The following is an 18,539-nucleotide window of genomic DNA, read 5'->3' as shown; positions in this document are numbered from 1 at the left end:
TCTAGTCTGGGGTGGGTGTGTAAGAAGGCAGTGCGGTTGAGTGAGCAAAGTTTTTGGCTGGTCATCATGACAAGGCCAGATAGGCAGGCAAGCACTAAATAAACTTGCAATATTCTGTGGGCAGGGTAGAACTCATTGGAGATCCTCAATGCTTTTCAGACACTGGCACAGAAGCATCTAAGCATGACAATCAAGGACATTTGGAAGCTGGCTTTGGCCCATGGTTTGTGAGCCTCACCCATTCATTGAACAACTGTTTGTTGTGTGTCTACTGGGTGCCAGACACTGGTCTAAGGCACGGAGCGCCCACTAGGAAACCGAACGGACAACCCCCTGCCCTCGTGGATTGCACATTTTTGCTTCAATGGTCTTGTCTCTACTCAGCTAAAATGGACTTTGTACCCCGCTATTTATGTCCTCCCTCATGCAAAGGGGTTCAAATAAAGCAATTGGGAAAAAAGGTGGGAGGGACTAGGAGACGGGAAGAAGCTTGGTGTAGCAGGAAGACCTGGAAAGACCTCAACCTTGGGGCTAGACTCCAATCAAAGCAATTTACCAGCTGTGTGGCCCTGGGCAAAGCCCTTGACCTCTCTGAACTTCAGTTCTCTCATCTGTAAAATGGAACTAATATCAGCATCCTGAAGAGGATCCCTGAGATAACATACATCACTTTGGGCCCAGCGAGGGCCATAGGGAGAGCTCAATAAATAGAAGCCGGAGCTCAGCACTCCTTCTGAACTTCTCTTCTTCTCAGCCTTCCTCATCCTTCAAGGCTCTGCATGTCCTAACCCCACCAGTTGAAACTGAGCTGGGGCAGAGTGAGTGAGGGGTGGCAGGAAGCTGGTTTTGAGGGATTGATTGAGAATCTGCCACCTTTCCTGGCCCCAGGGCCTGGCTGTGCAGCCGTGCATGTGAGCAGACACAGCCCAGGCTCAGCCCAGGCCACATCTCTGGCCAGGTGGGATGCAGCTGGGCCTAACTGGAAACAGCAGCCCTGCCTCAGCAATCCCCGCATTTGGTAAGTGTGGAAGGAATTACCCTATTCTTGCCAAAATCAAGTCTGCCTGAAAATAATTAGCCGTGGCTAGGAGAGATGGTTGAGAGGGAGAATTCAGTGTTTGGGTGTGTAAAACTCAGGAGGAAAAAGAGAAACTCCACTGGGGTCCATGGCCAAGGCAAGGAAGGTCTCATCTCCAGGGATGAAATCTTTAAAAACCATATTTTTATGGAGGGCCTACTCTTCCATAGACTGGTGCCATCTCCCCTAGCCAGGGCTGATGTCACTGACCACAGTAACTCTTGTTGGTAAGCCCAGATGTGACTTCAGAATCCTCCTTAACCCAGTGCACCAGGTAGTACTACCAAGCAGGCAAGAGCTGACACAGGAGATGGAAACCCGTTTGCCAGCCCCCCACATACATCATTTCATTTCATCCTTACAACAGCCCTAAGAGATGGCTAGTACTGTCCCGTCTGACAGATAAGGGCACTGAAGCTTGTAGAGGGCAACTGGCTTACCTACAGTCTCTCCACCTCTAAGTGTCAGAAGTGGAATCCGAATCCATGCCTGGCACTTGAAGACCCACTCTTTCCACTACATCCCACTGCGTCTACTAACAGTTCTTTGTTCCAGGGCTGTCAGCCTGCCACCAGCATCGCAGGCACCCCAAGCCCTGGCCCCTGATGTGTATCTACCTGCCCGAGGGTCTGGACACCAGGAAACCCCACCCACATGAGCCAGGGACCCTGGCAGTGTTAACCTCTTGAAGCTGGGGCATGAGCCAGTGCTTGCAACTCACACTTCTCCCTGGAAGATGTTCACTGATCTGCCCTCTGCCCTCCCAGACTCTGCCATCCACCACCTCCACTGGGCATTCTTGACCAGGGAAAGCTGAAAGGCTTCCAGGCTAGCATGGACAGCAGCCCCATTTCCAGTCCCTGGCAATGCCCTGGCTGGACACTTTTGCCCGGCAGTCTAAATGTTTATGTCTGCCAATGCAGTGGCTGGGATGGATTTATTTAGCTTTGGAGTGCAGTGTGTTTCCGATTATAAACTGTCCAGCCAGGCCCCCAGGAAGGCTGGGATCTGTAGACTTCCCTCCCTGCCCCTCGCCCCACAAAACTAGAAGCCCCAGCAGGGCTCCGGAAAAGCCCTGGATCAAGAGGCTCTGCCGCAAGATAGCCAATTGATTGGGTGGCTATAGTGCATCCACAGAAAAGGAAGGAAAGGGGAGAATAAATTCAGTACACATACCAGGCTGGATTCTCTGCGTGGTGGAGGTCTTGTCCGTAGGTTCGGGGAGCCTAGAGGAAGAGACACGGCTTCAGAAATCCTAGTCAGACAATGGGCAACAGTGCCCATACCTGCCTTCCCTAGGTGAAACTAACTCCTGATCCTTCAAGTTCATGCTTTTGCTCAGCCTTTATGAAGGACTTGACACTCTAAGTCACTGTGGCCACTGTGGTTGGTTTTTTCAAGGGGAACTGTAGACCTTTACCTTGGCTGTGCTTCCAAGGGATCTACAAACCCTCTAAAATTATGTGCGCTTTTCAAAATGTGCAGCTATGTGGGCATTTTTCAGGGTAACGGGTGTATAGATTTATCAGATTTTCAAAGTTAGGAGCAGAGACCATGTCTATTTTTTGCTTACTATTAAATCCATAGAAGCTAGCATAATGCCAGGCAAGAGGAGGGGCCCAATAACTATTTCCCAGCTGGTTCGCTAAAAGATTTCAGGCACAAGAGCTAACTTAACCCAGTGGAGCTAAACTAAAGAAACAGGTTTCCTCCAGATTTTAAGAATGGCTGGACACAAACAAAAGCTAGTCTCCTATAACACAGAAGTTTTAAGCCTCAACAAAAGGCATCATTGGGCCAGAGATGGAGGGTGCCAGACTGCCCGGAGTCTCCTGAGAAATGAAGGTGATTCTCGAAGAACGCACTGTTGAAACTGCCTGTGTACAGTGGTAAAACCTTAGCTCCCAAGTCTCTTAGGTTTCCAGTAACCAGTGGAAAGTCATAGGGAAGGAGCTGCTAAGGCCCAGAAAGACGTTTCTCTACAGACTGTCACTCCACAGGGCAGCCCTGCATATAGCACCCACATTCAACAGTCCAGGGAAATGTGTTTTTTTGATTTTTTAAAAAAGTCAGCTATACATCATCTATCTTGATTTATAAAGCCTTTACCATAAGGAAAAGAAAATATTTCTTGCTCTTGGAACGCGTGTATCTGTAGAGTGACCATTGCTGGCTCTCCACTAGAGAAGGAGGGAACGCTACCACCCACATCCTCATGTGATTTAGCTTCCGTGGAGCAGCTGGGAGCAGTTGAGTCATCAAACTCCTCTGCCTTCTCCACTCCTGTGATGAGCATGACACAAGTTGACAGAGTGAGGGTCAAAGGCCAGTCTGTAGCCCAGGAGGAAAACGCCATGAGGGTCCTGTGCACCCCCCTGGCTTTCATGGCACCCATGCCCATTCTCTAAGGAGCTTTGCAGTAAGGACCTAGAGGTCAGCGAGGCTCTTACTGATCTGGGCCCGCTGAGGGGCAATCCTGGCCACAGCTGGAGAGCCCTGGGCCAGCCTGGAGACAGTCCTGTCAGGAACGCCCACGGCGCTGCCATTGGAGGCATTGCAGAGGATGGGCAGGCTGATCTCCTTCTTGGCAATTGGGGCCTCGTGGCCCTCGCCTTCGGCTGGTGGAGTTTCCTTGTCCCCAGATGCCTTCTTGTTCAGCAGGTTGCTGATCTCCATGATGTTCCCGATGATCTCCACTGGGCCGGCCAGGTTCTTCTTCCGGGTTGGCAGGTCATCCTTGGCCTTCTTCAGGTAGGATGCTGGCGCCCAGCCCTCTTTGCCCAGGTATCTGTGGGGAGGAGCGGGATGTGCTATCGTTAGAGCACTCTGACCTCACACCCCACTCCCAGGCCCTAGGATCCATCTGGCCTTGCCCAGTGGTGCCTTCCCTACCATGTTCTGCAAGGCTTGGCAATCCCACTACTCTGAAGAGAAATGGCACCGATGGTAGGTGGAAGAGACACCCAGAACACCAATTCCCACTGCCCCCTCTCCATGTTCCTTTTTCTTTGCCTGATCCCTCTTGGGGTGGGCTCTCATGCTCTGCAAAGTCAGGCAAACATGGGAGCTTGGGATCAGATTTATCAACTTTTGGATTGCCCAAAGGAGGACTTCATAATGGCCTGCTACTTCCGAGTCAGTTGAGGATAATTAGAGAGATAAGAAATGAGAAGGCGTGGATGTGGTATGTAGAGGTAAATGGCCTGTAGGGAGGGGAGGTATTATTAGAGAGGGAATTGACTCCAGAAGGTGAGAGTCAGGCAGTCTGAGTTCTAGTCTGTGGTACCTTGCACAAGTCCCTTCCCTGGAGCTCAGTTTGTGTCTCTTTTGCAAGATGCAGGGGTAGAGTTGCTGCTAAAAATGTACCCAGAAGGACAGACACGTTGAGATCAACTAAGATGTCTCCAACATCTTAGTTGGAATGGCTCCTCCATGCCAGATGACTGAATGGGAGAGCTGTGGTGCCACTGCGGGGAGAGTAGGTGGATCCTCTATAGACTGTCACAGACCAAGTTCACAAACCAGGCTAAATTTACTGTAGTGGAACAAAGATGCATTATTCAATAAGTGATTTGGGGCTGGGCGAGGTGGCTCACACCTGTCATTACAGCACTTTGGGAAGCTGAGGCAGAAGGATCGTTTAAGGCCAGGCTGGGCTGCATAGCAAGATCTCATGTCTACCAAAAAAAAATTTTTTTTTTTAAATTAGCTGGGTGTGATGGCGCATACCTGTAGTCCCAGGTACTTGGGAGGCTAAGGTGGGAGGATTGCTTGAGCCCAGGAGTTTGAAGCTACAGTGAGCTATGATCATGCCACTGCACTCCACTCTGGGAGACAGACCCTGTCTCCAAAAATGTAATAAGTGATTTGGGGAAAACTGATGACCCAGTTAGGAAAAACAAGTAAGACAGACACTGGCTTTATACCATATAGCAGAATTAAAAAATAGAAGATTGACATAATGTTGGGGGTTGAGAAAATCTAAGTGGGGCTCCAAAAGCAGAAACCATAAGTGAAAAGACAAAAGCACATGACTAGATAAAACTAAAACCAAAGCAAAACAAAAACAAAACAAAAGGAAACAAAACCAAAAGCTCATAAACAAAGGCAAAAGGCAAATGATAGGGCTGACTTAATTTCTGGTGATTCGATGACTTCTGAAAACAAGCTTTTCCTTTTTTCCTCGTGGTGTTGAGTTTTCACCCAAACCCATGGGGACTTCACTTCCTGGTCCAGTAGTCGCTGGCCAGTGCCCCCAAGTCTGGGTTGCAATGTCCCCATCTGCTCCCTGGGACACATATGGCTCTTTGGAATGGCTCCTCCACACCAGATGTCTGAACACACCCCCTGTCTTCCTGATCTGACCTTGTTCTTGGGCACTCATTAGGTGGGAGAAAAGGAATATGAAAGCTGAAGTTCTTATCAACATGTCTGAGCTTTGCAAGAAAGCTCAGGTAGGAGGTGGATTCTTACGTTCATGTCACAAAAACGTGCAGGCAGGCTGAGCCAAGCTCACCTCCCCAGGGATTGGGAGGCAGAGGTGAGTTAACATGTAGGTAGGAGTCAGGGGCCTGTCTTGGCTCCCTGATGCAATGGGTGCAAACAGAAGCACAGAATTTTAAGGGTGGATGGGAGCAACGAGTAAAAATACCTAATCTTATGTGAGCCAACAACTACGGCTCAGAAAAGCAAGGGGGTCACACAGTGAGCGCTTAGCAGCATCTGGCCCAGAGCCTGGTGCTCTTGCATCTCAGAGAAAAGACAAAGATGAGCCCACTGGCCCTCATTGACGGTTTTTCTACAGGGACACTGTAGAGCTATGGGGAGAGGGGGCTCATGGAGGTGACGGTCAGGCCTGCTTAGGGCCCCGAGTGCTCCTATTTGTGTTCCTTCAGCGCTACATGGGTAAAATTAGATTCCAGGAGGAGAAATGCAAGGGAATCAGGAGTGCTTGTGTGTGTCTGGGTCCAGCTCCGCTCTCATCTGCTTTCCAGCTCTGGAGAATGAAATGACTCCAGCGGGAAGCAAGCTGGAAAGGGCGCGATGGAGAGAGTGCGAGGTTGTGTCTGTGTGTGTGTGTGTGTGTGTGTGTGTGTGCAGGGGTTGGGGGAGGAGAAGAAAAACAGGAAATGAGGATCAACGTAGAGCCTGGAATGTTGGGAAATGGCATATTTAAGGGGCTGTCTGGCAGCCTTTTTAAGGTGGAATCTTTTCAGCTGGGTTTTCTCAGTCCAAGCTCCTGCTGGCTGTAAGACTAGGCCATGGGGACAGGAGCGGACTAGAAGCAGCTCAGAGTGACTTTGTTGGTCATTTTAGAAAACTAAAAAATAATAATAAAGCAGCCTTGTAGATAAGCTCCAGGCAAGTGAGCTAGGCCATCAGCCTGCCAGAATGTTTCCTGGCTTTCCCATGTCCAACTCATGGCTGGTGGATTATTGGGTTGGCTCTAGTTTCCATTGCTCAGAGAACATAAAAGTCTAGGGGCAGTGGCTTTGGACAACACACATCCAGATGCACAGTCCCATCCCGCCCAAAGGGACAGAAAGGGACATCTCAGCTCTCCTGACTGATATGTACCAGGGCTCCGGGGTGGGGCGGGGGCTGCAGTGCATGTCATGGAGCCATGTTCCATCAGGTCAGACTAAGGTGCAATCTCCATATGGCCAGTGACCTCAGCATGGACTAGCCTTTAATGCCATCATGTTGTACCATGTTCTGAGCAACTGTCCCATGAGTACTCACATCGCCTGGGGCACATTGGTGCCACTGCACAATCCTGTCCTCTCTGTGGGAGACCACCTAGAATGCATGTCCTGCCCACAGTGGGTCTGGGGTCCCCAGAGCCCAAGGATATAGGACTATCCCTGTCAGCTGGGTAACTGGCAGAGAAGAGAGAAGGTGGGCAAAGTCATCACAGGTGAGCCAGTTTCAAGGGCACCAAAAGCACTTACTGAGATCAAGTCTCCTGGAGCATTTCTTGAGAGCAGGGGTCCTGGAAGGGTAGGTCTTGGCCAGGTAATGGTGAGTGAAACCCACGGGATTGTTTGCTTCCAGAAGGTCAGGAAAGACCCCACTTCCCTACCCACACCATTCAATAGGATTCTAGGCTGGGAACTGTGATTAGGCCTGGGAGAGGGGGCGGCAAGAGAAGGAAGAAGCCTCCAATGGCCTGAGCCGAGGCCTGACTTCTGCTCCAGCCCTTGCAGCCAGCCCTGCAGATTGGACAGCCAGTCTCCATCCACCAGGGATGCGGCTGCAAGAGGCCTGCATCTGCGCCTGCCCCCGCCCCCAGCCCACCTCCCTGAGTACTGAGCCTGGGCAGCAGAGGTTGCCTGCTGGGACCTCAGCAAGGCCTGCGGACGCCAGTGCTCCAGGCAGCGCTAGCTGCGGAGCAGACCAAGCAGCCAAGGCCGGACACACAAAACCAAATTCAGATGTGCTGAACTCTCTTGGCAGATACGTGGGAAGGGATTGCACCACAGCCTGCAAGCTGAGCCGGGGCCTCTGTGCCCCGCTGGCTGTGGCTCAAGCTCTGCTTTACACGTCCCAGGAGAAAATTTGCAAGATGAGCACTCTCTGGTTGAGCTATTCAGCTGTGCAGAGGTGCAGCAGCCCAGCCCTGTGCCGTGGGCACAAAGCTGTCAGTATCTACCTGCCGTCAGGTGGCCACGGCCACTTTGCACTCTGCCCGGGGCCCAGGTGGGCGAGAGGCATCTCGTTCATACATGTAAGGGTTCCCTACCTGATATACCACCAGCCTTCCAGATTCTTCCGGATCACCTCCACTGTGACGCCCTTCTCAAAGCCAATCTCGTCCTTGCTTTGGCTGGTGTAAGGCTGCACGGTGACATACTTCTCCTCTGGGGGTGGGAGCAAGAAAGCAAGATTATTTGAGGTCAGGGTGCAGGTCCTGCTTCCTGTCCCCTCCTCCTGCCCTAACCTGGCTTTTGCTCAGCTGCTTGCCAAGAAGGTGCACTGGGTCAGCTCTGGCTTCTCCAGGGGAGGGAAGGACCAGACCCGAGAGGTGGCAGCAGGGAGACCATGGGAGCAGGGGTCACTGCTGCTCCCAGTGTGTGCCAAAGCCAGCCAGGACCCAGGTTGTCAGGCAAGGCCCTGGGAGCGGGGAGTCGGCCCTCCCAGCCTGATAATGGCAGCCAGGCTGCTGGGACCTTGGAGTCCACAGGGCTCAGAAGCTTGCTGGGCCGAGGGCAGGATTAGGAGAAGCCGGCCCCCCATGAGGTGTCCTTGCATGCCTTGAGGCCCCATGGCATACCGCCTCTCCTTGAAATGTGCCGTTTCCATCTGTGTCCCAGATGAACTCTCATCTCCCTGCCCCCAGCTCAGCCTCTTGCATCCTTCCTCTGTCTGACCTTCAGAGGTTCTAGGGACACCTCCTTGGTGAAGCCTTCCCTGAGCACCCAGTTCATCCATTGACACCTGGTCATGTAATCTCCCAAGAGGAGTCTATGGAACCTAGGTCTGATGGGAGTGGTTATATGTGTTAAGACAAGGGTTCGATGGCCAAATGAGCTTGGAAACACCAAGCACAGCACAATCAGGCAGCACCCTGGGGCCCTTATTGGGCCAGTTCGCCCAAGCGGCTTCTGCAGGAGAACATGCCGTGCCAACCACGCAGCCAAGGCCCAACCCCTCTGGAGGGCAGCCTGCTCTATTTTCAAGGATGTCACTTCAGGGTCTTGCCCAAGGTCTTCCCAAGGTGCTGGGAAAGAAGTGCCTTGTAGACTCTCAGGAAGGCTTGGGAGGGCAGGTGTGGGGAGAGTGGGGCACCACAGTGCCTCCCCTGGTTTCTGTCAGCCTCTCTCCTGGCAGGAGGCCTAGGTGCCTCCCGCTTGGGTCCTTGATCAGGCTTCCAGGAAGGTGTTTCTTCCATGCCTGCTGGGGTTCAGCTCTCCCTGTCCCAGGAAGCCCCTGATAGGTAGACCCCAGAGCTGAGTACTCCGTGGCTCTGCTCCTAGCTGGCTGGCTAAAGAGTCCCTGCCTCCTGGCTGAGACACTCCATAGAGGACTGCTCAGGGTGGAACACTCCCCACCTCACCCTCTGGGGGAACAGGAGCTGAGACAGGAGGAGGAAGTAGCAATCTGGCCATGCCCTTCCAAAGGGTCACCCCGAGCCAATGTTGTCCTCTCTGGCGTGGGTGCTCCCCAGGGGCTGAGACAGTGCCTGGCAGACAGCGAGAGACTGTTGACTGCATCACGACCAGGCAAGGCTGAGCAAGGGTACTGATGGGAAGCGCTGTGCGCTCAAAACAGCAGGATGCTGGAGCAGACTGCTGGCCTCTGGTCTCTGGGACACCCACCCCTCCTGGCTCCCAGCTGTGACAGCCACCCCCTGGGCTCCTTGGCTGGACGCTGATGGGCAGCCTGCCTAAGACTGGTGGCCATGGGGGTGGGAGGCAGCTGCCACCCCAACCCCCAGCTGTGGGAGGGCCATCTGTCCACTCTCCCCTGGATTATCAGGGCCCTGTCTGCAGCCCTGTGCTGAGCCAAGATAGCAGCTCCCTTTGCGGGTGGTTGTGGCTGCCCTGCCAGGCTGTGAGGACAGAACTGATGGGCCACTAGCCAAATTCAAACGGCTGCCCAAAAGCAGGAGGAGGTTGATGACCCATGGGAGCCTGCAGGATTTTTCAGCACGCCCTTCTCTGCTGCAGAACTTGGTTAGCATCGACTCAGGGAGGGCCTTACTCCTGGAGGCTTTCAGATTCCAACCCAGCCATGCTTCGGACTGCTGCCAAGGCGGCCTGAGAACCCTGCCCAGCCAGATTCTGACTCGGCCCTTTGAGAAGTTCAGGGCTCCACAGTCCAACTCTCTCCGCTCTCCTGCCTGCTTCTGGTTCTGCTCCATTTTCCAGTAAGGCATGGCAAATCCCGGCCCAGCGGCGGCCAGAGGGGCAGTGCCAGGCTCCGGGAATCCAGGATTCTGAGGTTAGGATGAGGCGAGGCCTGGGCTCCACATTTTGCCTTTGTTCAGCTGGGCTATTTTTAAAAGTCTGTGGTTCGAGCAGGAAGCCATCATTAAGGTTTTCCTAGGCAAGGTTGCATTTGCAGGGAAAAATGACAGCCCTTCTCGTGGGAAGATCAGAGGAGCCCTGCCCTGCTTCATGGCAGAGAACAAGGTCTAGACCATCATGTGGGCTCAGCCTCCTGGGTGACTAGGGCACAGCCCCAGCCTTCACAGCCTCCCGGGGTGCGTGGAAGACAGAATCCTGTGGGCCATGTACGCTCAGGCTTTCTCCTGACCTCTTGGGGGTGGGAGCAGAACCAGGGTTATCAGTTCTGGCTGGTAAAGTTGAGCTGCTCCTGCAAAAGGTTCTTAGGGGCCCTGGGGCTGCAGCAGCCACAGATGTCCAGGAGTTCACGTGCTGCTGGTGAGAGCTCCTGGATGGGAGGCTTGTCCTGCCCCGGTCACTGCACAGGTTGCAGGGATGGGAACCCAGAGCCCTCTTCCCTGGCAGGGCTAGGCAGGCAGACCAGGTCTTCCCAGCTCCTGGGTTTCCACCCAGTTGGCTCAGATGGCAGAGGCATGGACTTTCCATGTGGACACAGGCCTTGTGGGTCTCAGGCCTTCCAACTCACAGGTGTCCCAGGGAAGAGAGACTTGCTTGGGCCACAAACCCCATCTGGGGGCGCCAGACAAGAGAAGGCCCAGACAGACGGACATGGCCTCAGCGGGCAGCTGCGTGATTCAGGGTGGTCAGGGTCTTGGGAAGAGCTGTCCCGTCGGAAATGGGGTTGCGGGAAGGGAGGCTGTGAGCTCCAGTGGGATCCTCAGGGCTTCTGGGAAGCACTGGGGCTGTGAGCACTGACCACGCCACCAGGAGACAGTGGCAGCCTGCCCTGGGGAGGGCTGGCCAGGCGGTCAGCCGGGTGGGTGAGGGGGACAGGCCTGCTTTGGTTTTGGAGGCAGGGGCTGGATGCCCTGTAGTTTCCAAACCACAGAAGCCTCCTTTTCCCCAACACTTTCCCCTCTGTCAGCAGTCTCCCCACTCCCTTCCTGCCCCCACGACTTACCCAACCCCACTGAGAGAGGCCTTTTGGTTCCAAGGGCCTGGCTGGCTGAGGGAACGGGGAGCAGAGGCCGTGGGGAAGCTCCGCTTTTCTCTTGTCTAGCTCCTCCACAACCTGCAGCCTGCCTCCCCCACCAGCTCTGCTATTTGCAGCAAGCGTCTCCAAGCCAACTCTCTGCAAGTTTTTCTTGGCTGTCTGGTTTAACTTAGCCCATCAGGCTGAGGCTGGGAAATTATGTTGTTTAGGTCTCTTATTTAAGAGAGAGAGCAAGAGCTGGGGGCTTATATTTGCTTAGGTATGGGTGACCAAGAATTAGGCATTTCATTGCATATTTGTGTCTCCACATATCACTCTATGTCTGTGACTGGCATATATGTGGTGCAAGGCGTTGTGTGTATGAAGCTGTATTGTGCCCTTGTGAGTGTTGCTGCGGAGGGACGGGTGGCGTATGTGTGTATGGTGCGTATATGTGTGTGTGTGATGATTTTGTGACTGTGTATGATGCATTTGTGATGGTATAAACAGAAGACACATGGCACAGTGTATGCGTGGCTGCATAACTGGAATTGTGTATGTGTATTGTGAGTGGCTGTGTGCCTGGGACTGTGGATATGTGGGTGTCGGGGAGGCTGGATATGACAGGGCACACAGTCATATCTGTGGTCATGAGGGCTGCGCGTGTCTGTGGGGTTGTGGAGATGGTCGTGTTTGGGGCTCAGGGTGCAAGGGTGTTTGGAGCCAAACCTTCATCCCTGCCGCGCATTTCCAGACCTACGTCCCACTCTCCTTTGCCACCTATGCTTGAGCTGCGTCCCAGCTTTAGGGTGGCCATTGCTCTATGTCTGGCCTGTTCTTGCTATTCCTACAACTTGGCCCCCAGCCCTGTGTCAGCCCACCGGGTCCAGCCCAGGCCCTGCCCTCAGGACAAGCTGGACTCCTCATGGCCAGTGCTCTGTGCCTGACGCTGAGCCAGCCATAGGCTGTAGCCACCTGTGTCCAGGCTTCCTGCTGCTTTGGGCCTGGGGCAGACACCAAAACATGCTCTTACGGTCATTTAGAACCAAGCTGTGAGGGTGGGGGGTACTGGGTGTCCCCGCTTCCAGAAAGGCCAGTATTTATGATACACCCCTCTCTGTGCTGTCACTGTGAGAAGCACACACACCCTGCTCCATGCGGGGCTGGCCAAGCCCTGGCCCAGGGGGTCTGCAGATGTTTAGGGGTTTGTTCAGCAGCCCAGTCCTGGGGCTTTGTTCCACTCCCTTACCTCCCAAGTTCCTGGATGCTAGAAAGATCCTGGGCGAGAAAGCTCTAAACCCACAAACATCTGATCAGCCCATGTGCCAGGCCTGGGGGGGCTCCCTGGACTCCCCTGGATCAGGCCCCTCCTGAAGCCCCAGCAGTTACTGCTCCTGGCTGGACCTGACCCTCAGCAGAGCCTGTTGGGCTGCACCCTGGTGCCAGGCTGGGTCTGGCTTTGCTCCCTTTCTAGTTTCCGTGGAACTGGCAGGAGGAGCATGAATGTGAGCCAGTCCTTCTTTCTGCTTTGTTCCCAAGAAACTGATAGAACAACTTTGGCCGAGGGAGCCTTTTCTCAGAGGACAGGGGCCATGAAGGATGGGGGAGTGGGATGGCCCGAGCAGAGGGCTAGACACGCTTAGCTCCTTTAATCTGCAGCTTCCAGGGCCAACGTGGCCTTTCTTAAAGACCTGAGACCCCCTTGTCCCCCTCCTCAAGTCCCTGTACTTTTTCAGGGAACCCACAACTGTGTTCCATGACCCTCATACCCAGGATGTTGACAAAGCCAGAGCCACCCCCAGTGCCACCCCAATTCCCAAGCAGGCCCACCCCACACCAGCTGCAGTAGGTGAGAAAAAAGCCTGGCCCATGAATCTGGGTGAACGAGGAGGCCACAGGGCAGAGAGCAGAGCCCAGAAAGAAAGAGCAGTGTTAGCGAGAGACAGGCGGTCGCTGCGAGGGAGGAGAAGCCAGCTCCCGCAGTCACCTCGGCTGTGCTGCCTGTTGACCATCCCGCCCAGGGTCCACCGGCGATCCAGGCGCCGCAGATGGGCCTTGCGTCTCTTGGACACTGGTGTGGGAGATGGCGATGGAGCATGCGGCCAACAGCAACCGGCGGAGAGAATGGAGATGAGGATGAGATGGGATGGGGGGTGGGAGGAAGGGGCACAGGGAGGGGAGGCCCACACTTCCAGGTCACCATCACACGGACTGAACCAAAGGGCACGCCCCTGTTGGATGGGGCAGATATGACAGGTCATGGTCGGCACACAGGGAAAAATTCAACCAAACTCCACAACGTGTGCCCCTGAGCCTAGGAGTGGGCTAAAGCCTTTAGAATCCCAGCACCTTAGAGAAAAGAGGGTCCCTAGCTCCAGCCCAGTGCAAGGCAGCCCCTCAGCTACAGCTCCAGGGATGGTGAGATCAGTGTCCCTCACTGCTGGGCGGTGCTGATTCCCAGGAGGGTGTGGGGTCCTGCAACATCTGAGCTTATGTCCACTCGCTCACTGAGTACTGATTGTGAACGTGCTACCTTGGACAGGCACCACGCTTGGAAGAATCAGTGTGCCCAAGAGAGACTTTGATCCCTTCCTTGCGGGGCTGAGAGCTCTCGCCATTCTGGGAACTTTGCCCTGTGTCTCTGCATTCCCAGGGCCTAGCACAGGGCCGGGCACACAGCTGGGTCCCAGGAAGCACCTGCTGAATGGAATGACACAAGGGTGGGTGCCAGAGGCCCTGGCTCTGCTCCTTCTCTCAGGCCACCCATCAGAACATCTGATGACAGGGGCCCCCCTCCCCAGCTTCTCACTGCTCCTGACCCCGTGTCCTGAGCAGCATCCTGCACTGTTCCTCTGGTGGCTGCTGCTCGGCTCTGAGCCCCCTGCACCCTCTGCTCAGACCCCAGCTCCGGATGCCTCTGTCTTCCTGTGAGACTCCCAGATGGAATAGATACTGGACCAAGGCTCCAGGGTGCCAGCTGGCCTCATTTCCTGGCACCACAGAAAGATGCCAGGCTGCCTGGGTCTGGGGGTGGGAGGGGGGCCAGTGGCTAGAGTGAAAATAAAACTGTCCCAGACCACTGAGGCCCTGGGAAAGCATTTGCTTTCCTGGAAGGAGAGGGACCTGTCTGATCTGCCTCTTATAAGGAGGAGGGCTGGACAAAAGGGTAGGAGGTGTGGACTCCAGTCCAGGCCCCGCTGCCAGCAACCTGTGTCACTCTAGGAGGCCGGCCATCCCTCTCTAAGCCTCTCTTTCCTCATCTGTCTTAGAGTGACACCATCTGCCCTGGCATGAGCCTAGACAAGGGGCTGAAAGGGCTGTGGGAAACATGAATCAGGTCCTGTGCAAGGCCTCCTGGTGGGGTGGGGAGAGGTGGGGGAGGTGTGTAGGGCTTCTCTGCAGAGACGAAGGGGTTCAGCTCATGGCGAGACCAGAGGCAGCTTTCACAGTAAGGTGTTGATATCAGCATTTACTCTGTGTGCCAGGCCCAGTTTAAACCATGTACAAGGATCATCTCACTTGGGCCTCGCAAAAGCCCTATGTGGTTGGCATCTTACAAATGGGGAGACAGAGGCACAGGGCTTTAAGGAACACTCTGTGTCAGGCAGCATGTGAATCCAGGCAGTTTGGCTCCAAAGCCCAGACTCTTAGCACACACTCTACACCCTGAGCTATTGCTCTTCCCCTAACTCTGCTGACCCCTGGGCTGCCAAGCCCTGGGAAGAAGGGGATGTGGGGAGGGGACAGGGTCTGGGTGCTGGGGGATCTGCTCACTAGCGGGGTACACGCGCTTGGTACAGCAGCACAGAAGACCGTGGTCTGTTCCGCATGTCCCAATATGCGCCCACTCTGGAGGAAGCAGGTCCATACTGGTAGATGTGGGACACAGGAGCAAAGGCAGAGACTTGGGTTCTGGTCTTGGCTGTATCACAAACGAACCCGAGGGCTTGACAGAGGTAACACACCTCTCCTGGTTCACTGAAGCACCCTGCGAATGTCAGGCTTGGACCCGCACCTCTGTCAGTGGGCAAGAAAGTCTCATCTCCCACCCTTACTACCATACTGAACTCCCACAGCACACCTGGGTTCAAGAGCAGCATGAACATACACCAGAGTGTCTCATGATAAGGACATACCAGAACAGCCAATCATCTTTTCTTCCCAAAGTAATGAAGCATGAGCTATTAGGAAAGCTCTGATAGGATGCAGGCTTCCAATTTCTGTCTACAGGGCTCAGGGCACCTGTAATGGGATGGCCATAGTGCTGGGGTAGAGATGGCTGGAGAGGGAACTAGGGTCGGCCAATCTCTTGGCCAAGTGGCTGCAGGTGCAGAGAGACTAGTGGACACACCACAGCAGCTGGGGCCTTAGGCCCAGGGGACCCATCCCTGAGCCCTTCTGTAGATCTGGGTGGGAAATGCCCAAGATGTGACGGTGGAATCCATAGCTATCCAGAAGTTGCCAGGAGTATTGGCACACAGGCCCTGTCAGAGGCATGCAGAGGAACCTATTTTAGAATCACCCTGGGCACGCACGTGCACGCGCACACACACACACACACACACCCCGCCTCTGAACGCAGAACCTGCACTGGCTGCCTGATTCTTCCTCCATCGAGATAAAAATCCTGCACGACCCACTACTACTTGTTCTGCACGCAAAGCACCTGCCTTCTGTTCCAACCAGGCTGGCATCTGTGCTCCACGCCTCTCGGGCACTTTCCTGCCCTGGCCTTCTCCCCACTCAGTGCCTAGGTCCTCCATAATCAACCCAAAAGCTCCGCTCTGACCTTCCTGGTGTAGCCTTTTCAACTGGGGCTCTGATTTATACACGCATTGCCCTAGAGCTGCCTGTACTGCTTACAAGCAAAATGCTTCACAGAGAGTGTGTGTGGCACAGCAGTGAGGACAACGGGACAAAGGAGGTGGGCTAGGGTCCAAACCTGATAAACATCTTGAAGCCTCAGTTCCCACAGCTGGAAGGATGGGGATGGTCATAGCCACAGGGTCCTCCCAGGGTAGGGGCAAGGGCATTTCAGGACCTGGTCTAGCATCTGGTACTTTGTGAGCTCCTGCTGTTTTTGAGAGGCCCTGGCATGCCCTGTAGAATGTGGAACTAGGGGCTGGGCACTGTGGCTCATGCCTGTAATCCCAGCACTTTGGGAGGCTGAGGTGGGCGGATTGCTTGGGGCCAGGAGTTCAAGACCAGCCCGACCAACATGGCGAGACCCTGTCTCTACTAAAAACAAAAATTAGCCAGGCGTGGTGGTAGGTGCCTGTAATCCCAGCTACTCGGGAGGCTGAGACGTGAGAATTGCTTGAGCCCGGGTGGCAGAGGTTGCAGTGAGCTGACATTGTGCCACTGTACTTCAGCCTAGGAGACAGAGCAAGACTCTGCCTCAACAACAGCAACAAAAAGAATGTGGAACTAAGTAGGAGGTGAGGCTGGGGACTGCAGGCATATGAGACCAGACCTAGCTCAGGGGCCAAGCCTCCCCTGCTGCAGAGGTGCAATGGAACCAGAGGGGAGACAGGTGCAGGCTTGGCCCCAGGGCTCAGGGAGCAGCCCAGCCTGAACATGCGGGCCCTTCCCAACAGGGCCTCATCCCTGGAAACCTGTCACAGTGGAAGCACATGGCAGGGGCCGAGGCTCTGGTCAAGGGGCTGAAATAAAGCCTCAACGTAGGAGGAAGGGTGAGGCCCCAACCGCCTGCCGAATAACCGACATTTAGGGGAAGGATGAATAAGGAGCTGGCACTTGGCGGCTGCTTACTTTGGCCTGGCAGCAGAAAGCAGGCCTGGAGGTGGCCCGAGCGCCGGGTGGTGGCCTCGATCCCTCTGGCTTTCAGACACATCCATCTGGACCATCCCCACTAACCATTAGGGAAAGAATTCCCGCAGCCAGGCCATGGGAGGCTTGGAAGCCATTAGGAGCAGGCAGCCAGGAACTGGGGGTGGCGCAAATGGACTGGGCTCAGGCAGCCTGCTCTAGGGAGTACAGAAGCCACAGATAGGCCCAGGCCAGTGCTGGCTTAGAGGGCAGGGGCAGGCTCTTTGAAATGCAAGGAGAAAGACCCTGAAAAACCTCACGGAGTAGTTTTTAAGTGTTTGGAATTAAAAAAGAAAAAAAGAAAAAAAAAAAAAAAGGAAGGGCTGGGTGCAGTGGCCCACACCTGTAATTCCAGCACTTTGGGAGGCCGAGGCATGTGGACCGCTTGAGCCCAGGAGTTTGAGACCAGCCTGGCCAACGTGGTGAAAGCCTGTCTCTAGAAAAAAATATAAAAATAAAAAAAATAAGAAAAAGGGGGGTGGGTGGGAAAACAAACCTCATGAAGCCAAAGCTAATCAGAGAGGCTGACTGTGTAGGGGTCTGAGCCATCCCTTAGTTCCTGAGCCCCTGAGACAGAGCAGCAGGGGTTGGACTGGGGTGGGAGGTGAGCTTTTGGGCCAGCCTTACTGAGATGGGATCCCAAGGGAGGAGGCTAGGATATGGCTCAGCTCACTTTAGGGGTTCTGTTGGTTCTAGGGGAAGAGTGAGAGAGCTGCCTCCACAGGCCGCGTTGCTCCCTGCCCCTTGGACCTGCAAGCCCTCACCTTCTCCAGTCTTGGAGGTGTTGATGTCGGAGTCATCCCGAGTACCATTCTGGGCCTCCAGGTAGGTGGCAGGGACCCAGCCCTGCTCCTCAGAAGTGCTCACGAACCACCAGCCTGCAGGGAGGACAAGAGAGAACAGGACTGTGAGAGACTGCAGGGTGGCAGGGGCGGCTCGGGGACCAGGAGGAGGAGGGAAGGAGAGGCACAAGAAGCAAGAGCACGGAGCCAGACGGCCTGGGTACCCAGCAAATGCCTGGCCCAGCTCCAGCCTTGAGGAGCCTGCGTCTGTTCTAAGGCAGAAACGACCAGCACACTCCCTGAGAAGTGGGACCAATAAACTGTGAGCCACACTAACAAATGTCTGATGGAAAATGAAATAGACACAGTGATATGTCCAGTGTGTGAAAATTCATCTTGCAGGAAAGGCCAAGGGAGCTCCGGGCATACAGAGAGACCATTTGTGGTCTTTCAAACCCATTAGGATGACTGGTTTGCCTGGAGCTTGGCTGCCTTCTCAGCTTTCAAACTAAGTGCCTCACAGACAGTCTCTAACAGTCAACGGTTGCCTTTTCCCCATCACGGATCAGTGGTACCTTCGCATTGGTGCTACTCACAGCTGCCCTTTTAGTGTGTTCACGTTTCAGTCGCACTAAGTGGGCACTGCATCCTCACATGATGCTTGATGGTCTTGGCCAAGTGACAAAGCCTCATTCATCTTATTTGTTCATTCATACAAAGTCCTCTGAGCACCTGGGCCTTGGGACTCCACTAACTGCCTTTGGTCCCTTCCGAGAAGGTCCTCTTCACATGGTCCTGTCTTCCTCCTC

At 54.5% G+C, this 18,539-nt stretch overlaps 1 protein-coding gene across 5 annotated transcripts in view; it reads right to left on the bottom strand.

The window, feature by feature from the left end:
- Window positions 1-18,539, bottom strand: part of SH3PXD2A (SH3 and PX domains 2A) — a 257,237-nt gene that overhangs the window by 13,054 nt on the left and 225,644 nt on the right. For 4 of the 5 annotated variants that reach the window (XM_030807429.1, XM_030807433.1, XM_030807437.1 and 1 more), the window contains 5 exons: window positions 17,713-17,826; window positions 13,107-13,190; window positions 7,821-7,938; window positions 3,529-3,866; window positions 2,255-2,304 (listed from right to left, as the gene is read on the bottom strand). In XM_030807429.1, coding sequence (XP_030663289.1) covers window positions 2,255-2,304; window positions 3,529-3,866; window positions 7,821-7,938; window positions 13,107-13,190; window positions 17,713-17,826 — 704 coding nt within the window. The remainder of the gene's footprint in view (window positions 1-2,254; window positions 2,305-3,528; window positions 3,867-7,820; window positions 7,939-13,106; window positions 13,191-17,712; window positions 17,827-18,539) is intronic. The other variant, XM_030807435.1, reaches the window with a different exon arrangement.

This window comes from Nomascus leucogenys, chromosome 3 (genome assembly GCF_006542625.1).
Source record: "Nomascus leucogenys isolate Asia chromosome 3, Asia_NLE_v1, whole genome shotgun sequence".
Taxonomy (NCBI): domain Eukaryota; kingdom Metazoa; phylum Chordata; class Mammalia; order Primates; family Hylobatidae; genus Nomascus; species Nomascus leucogenys.
This window is presented reverse-complemented; position numbering and strand designations above follow the sequence as displayed.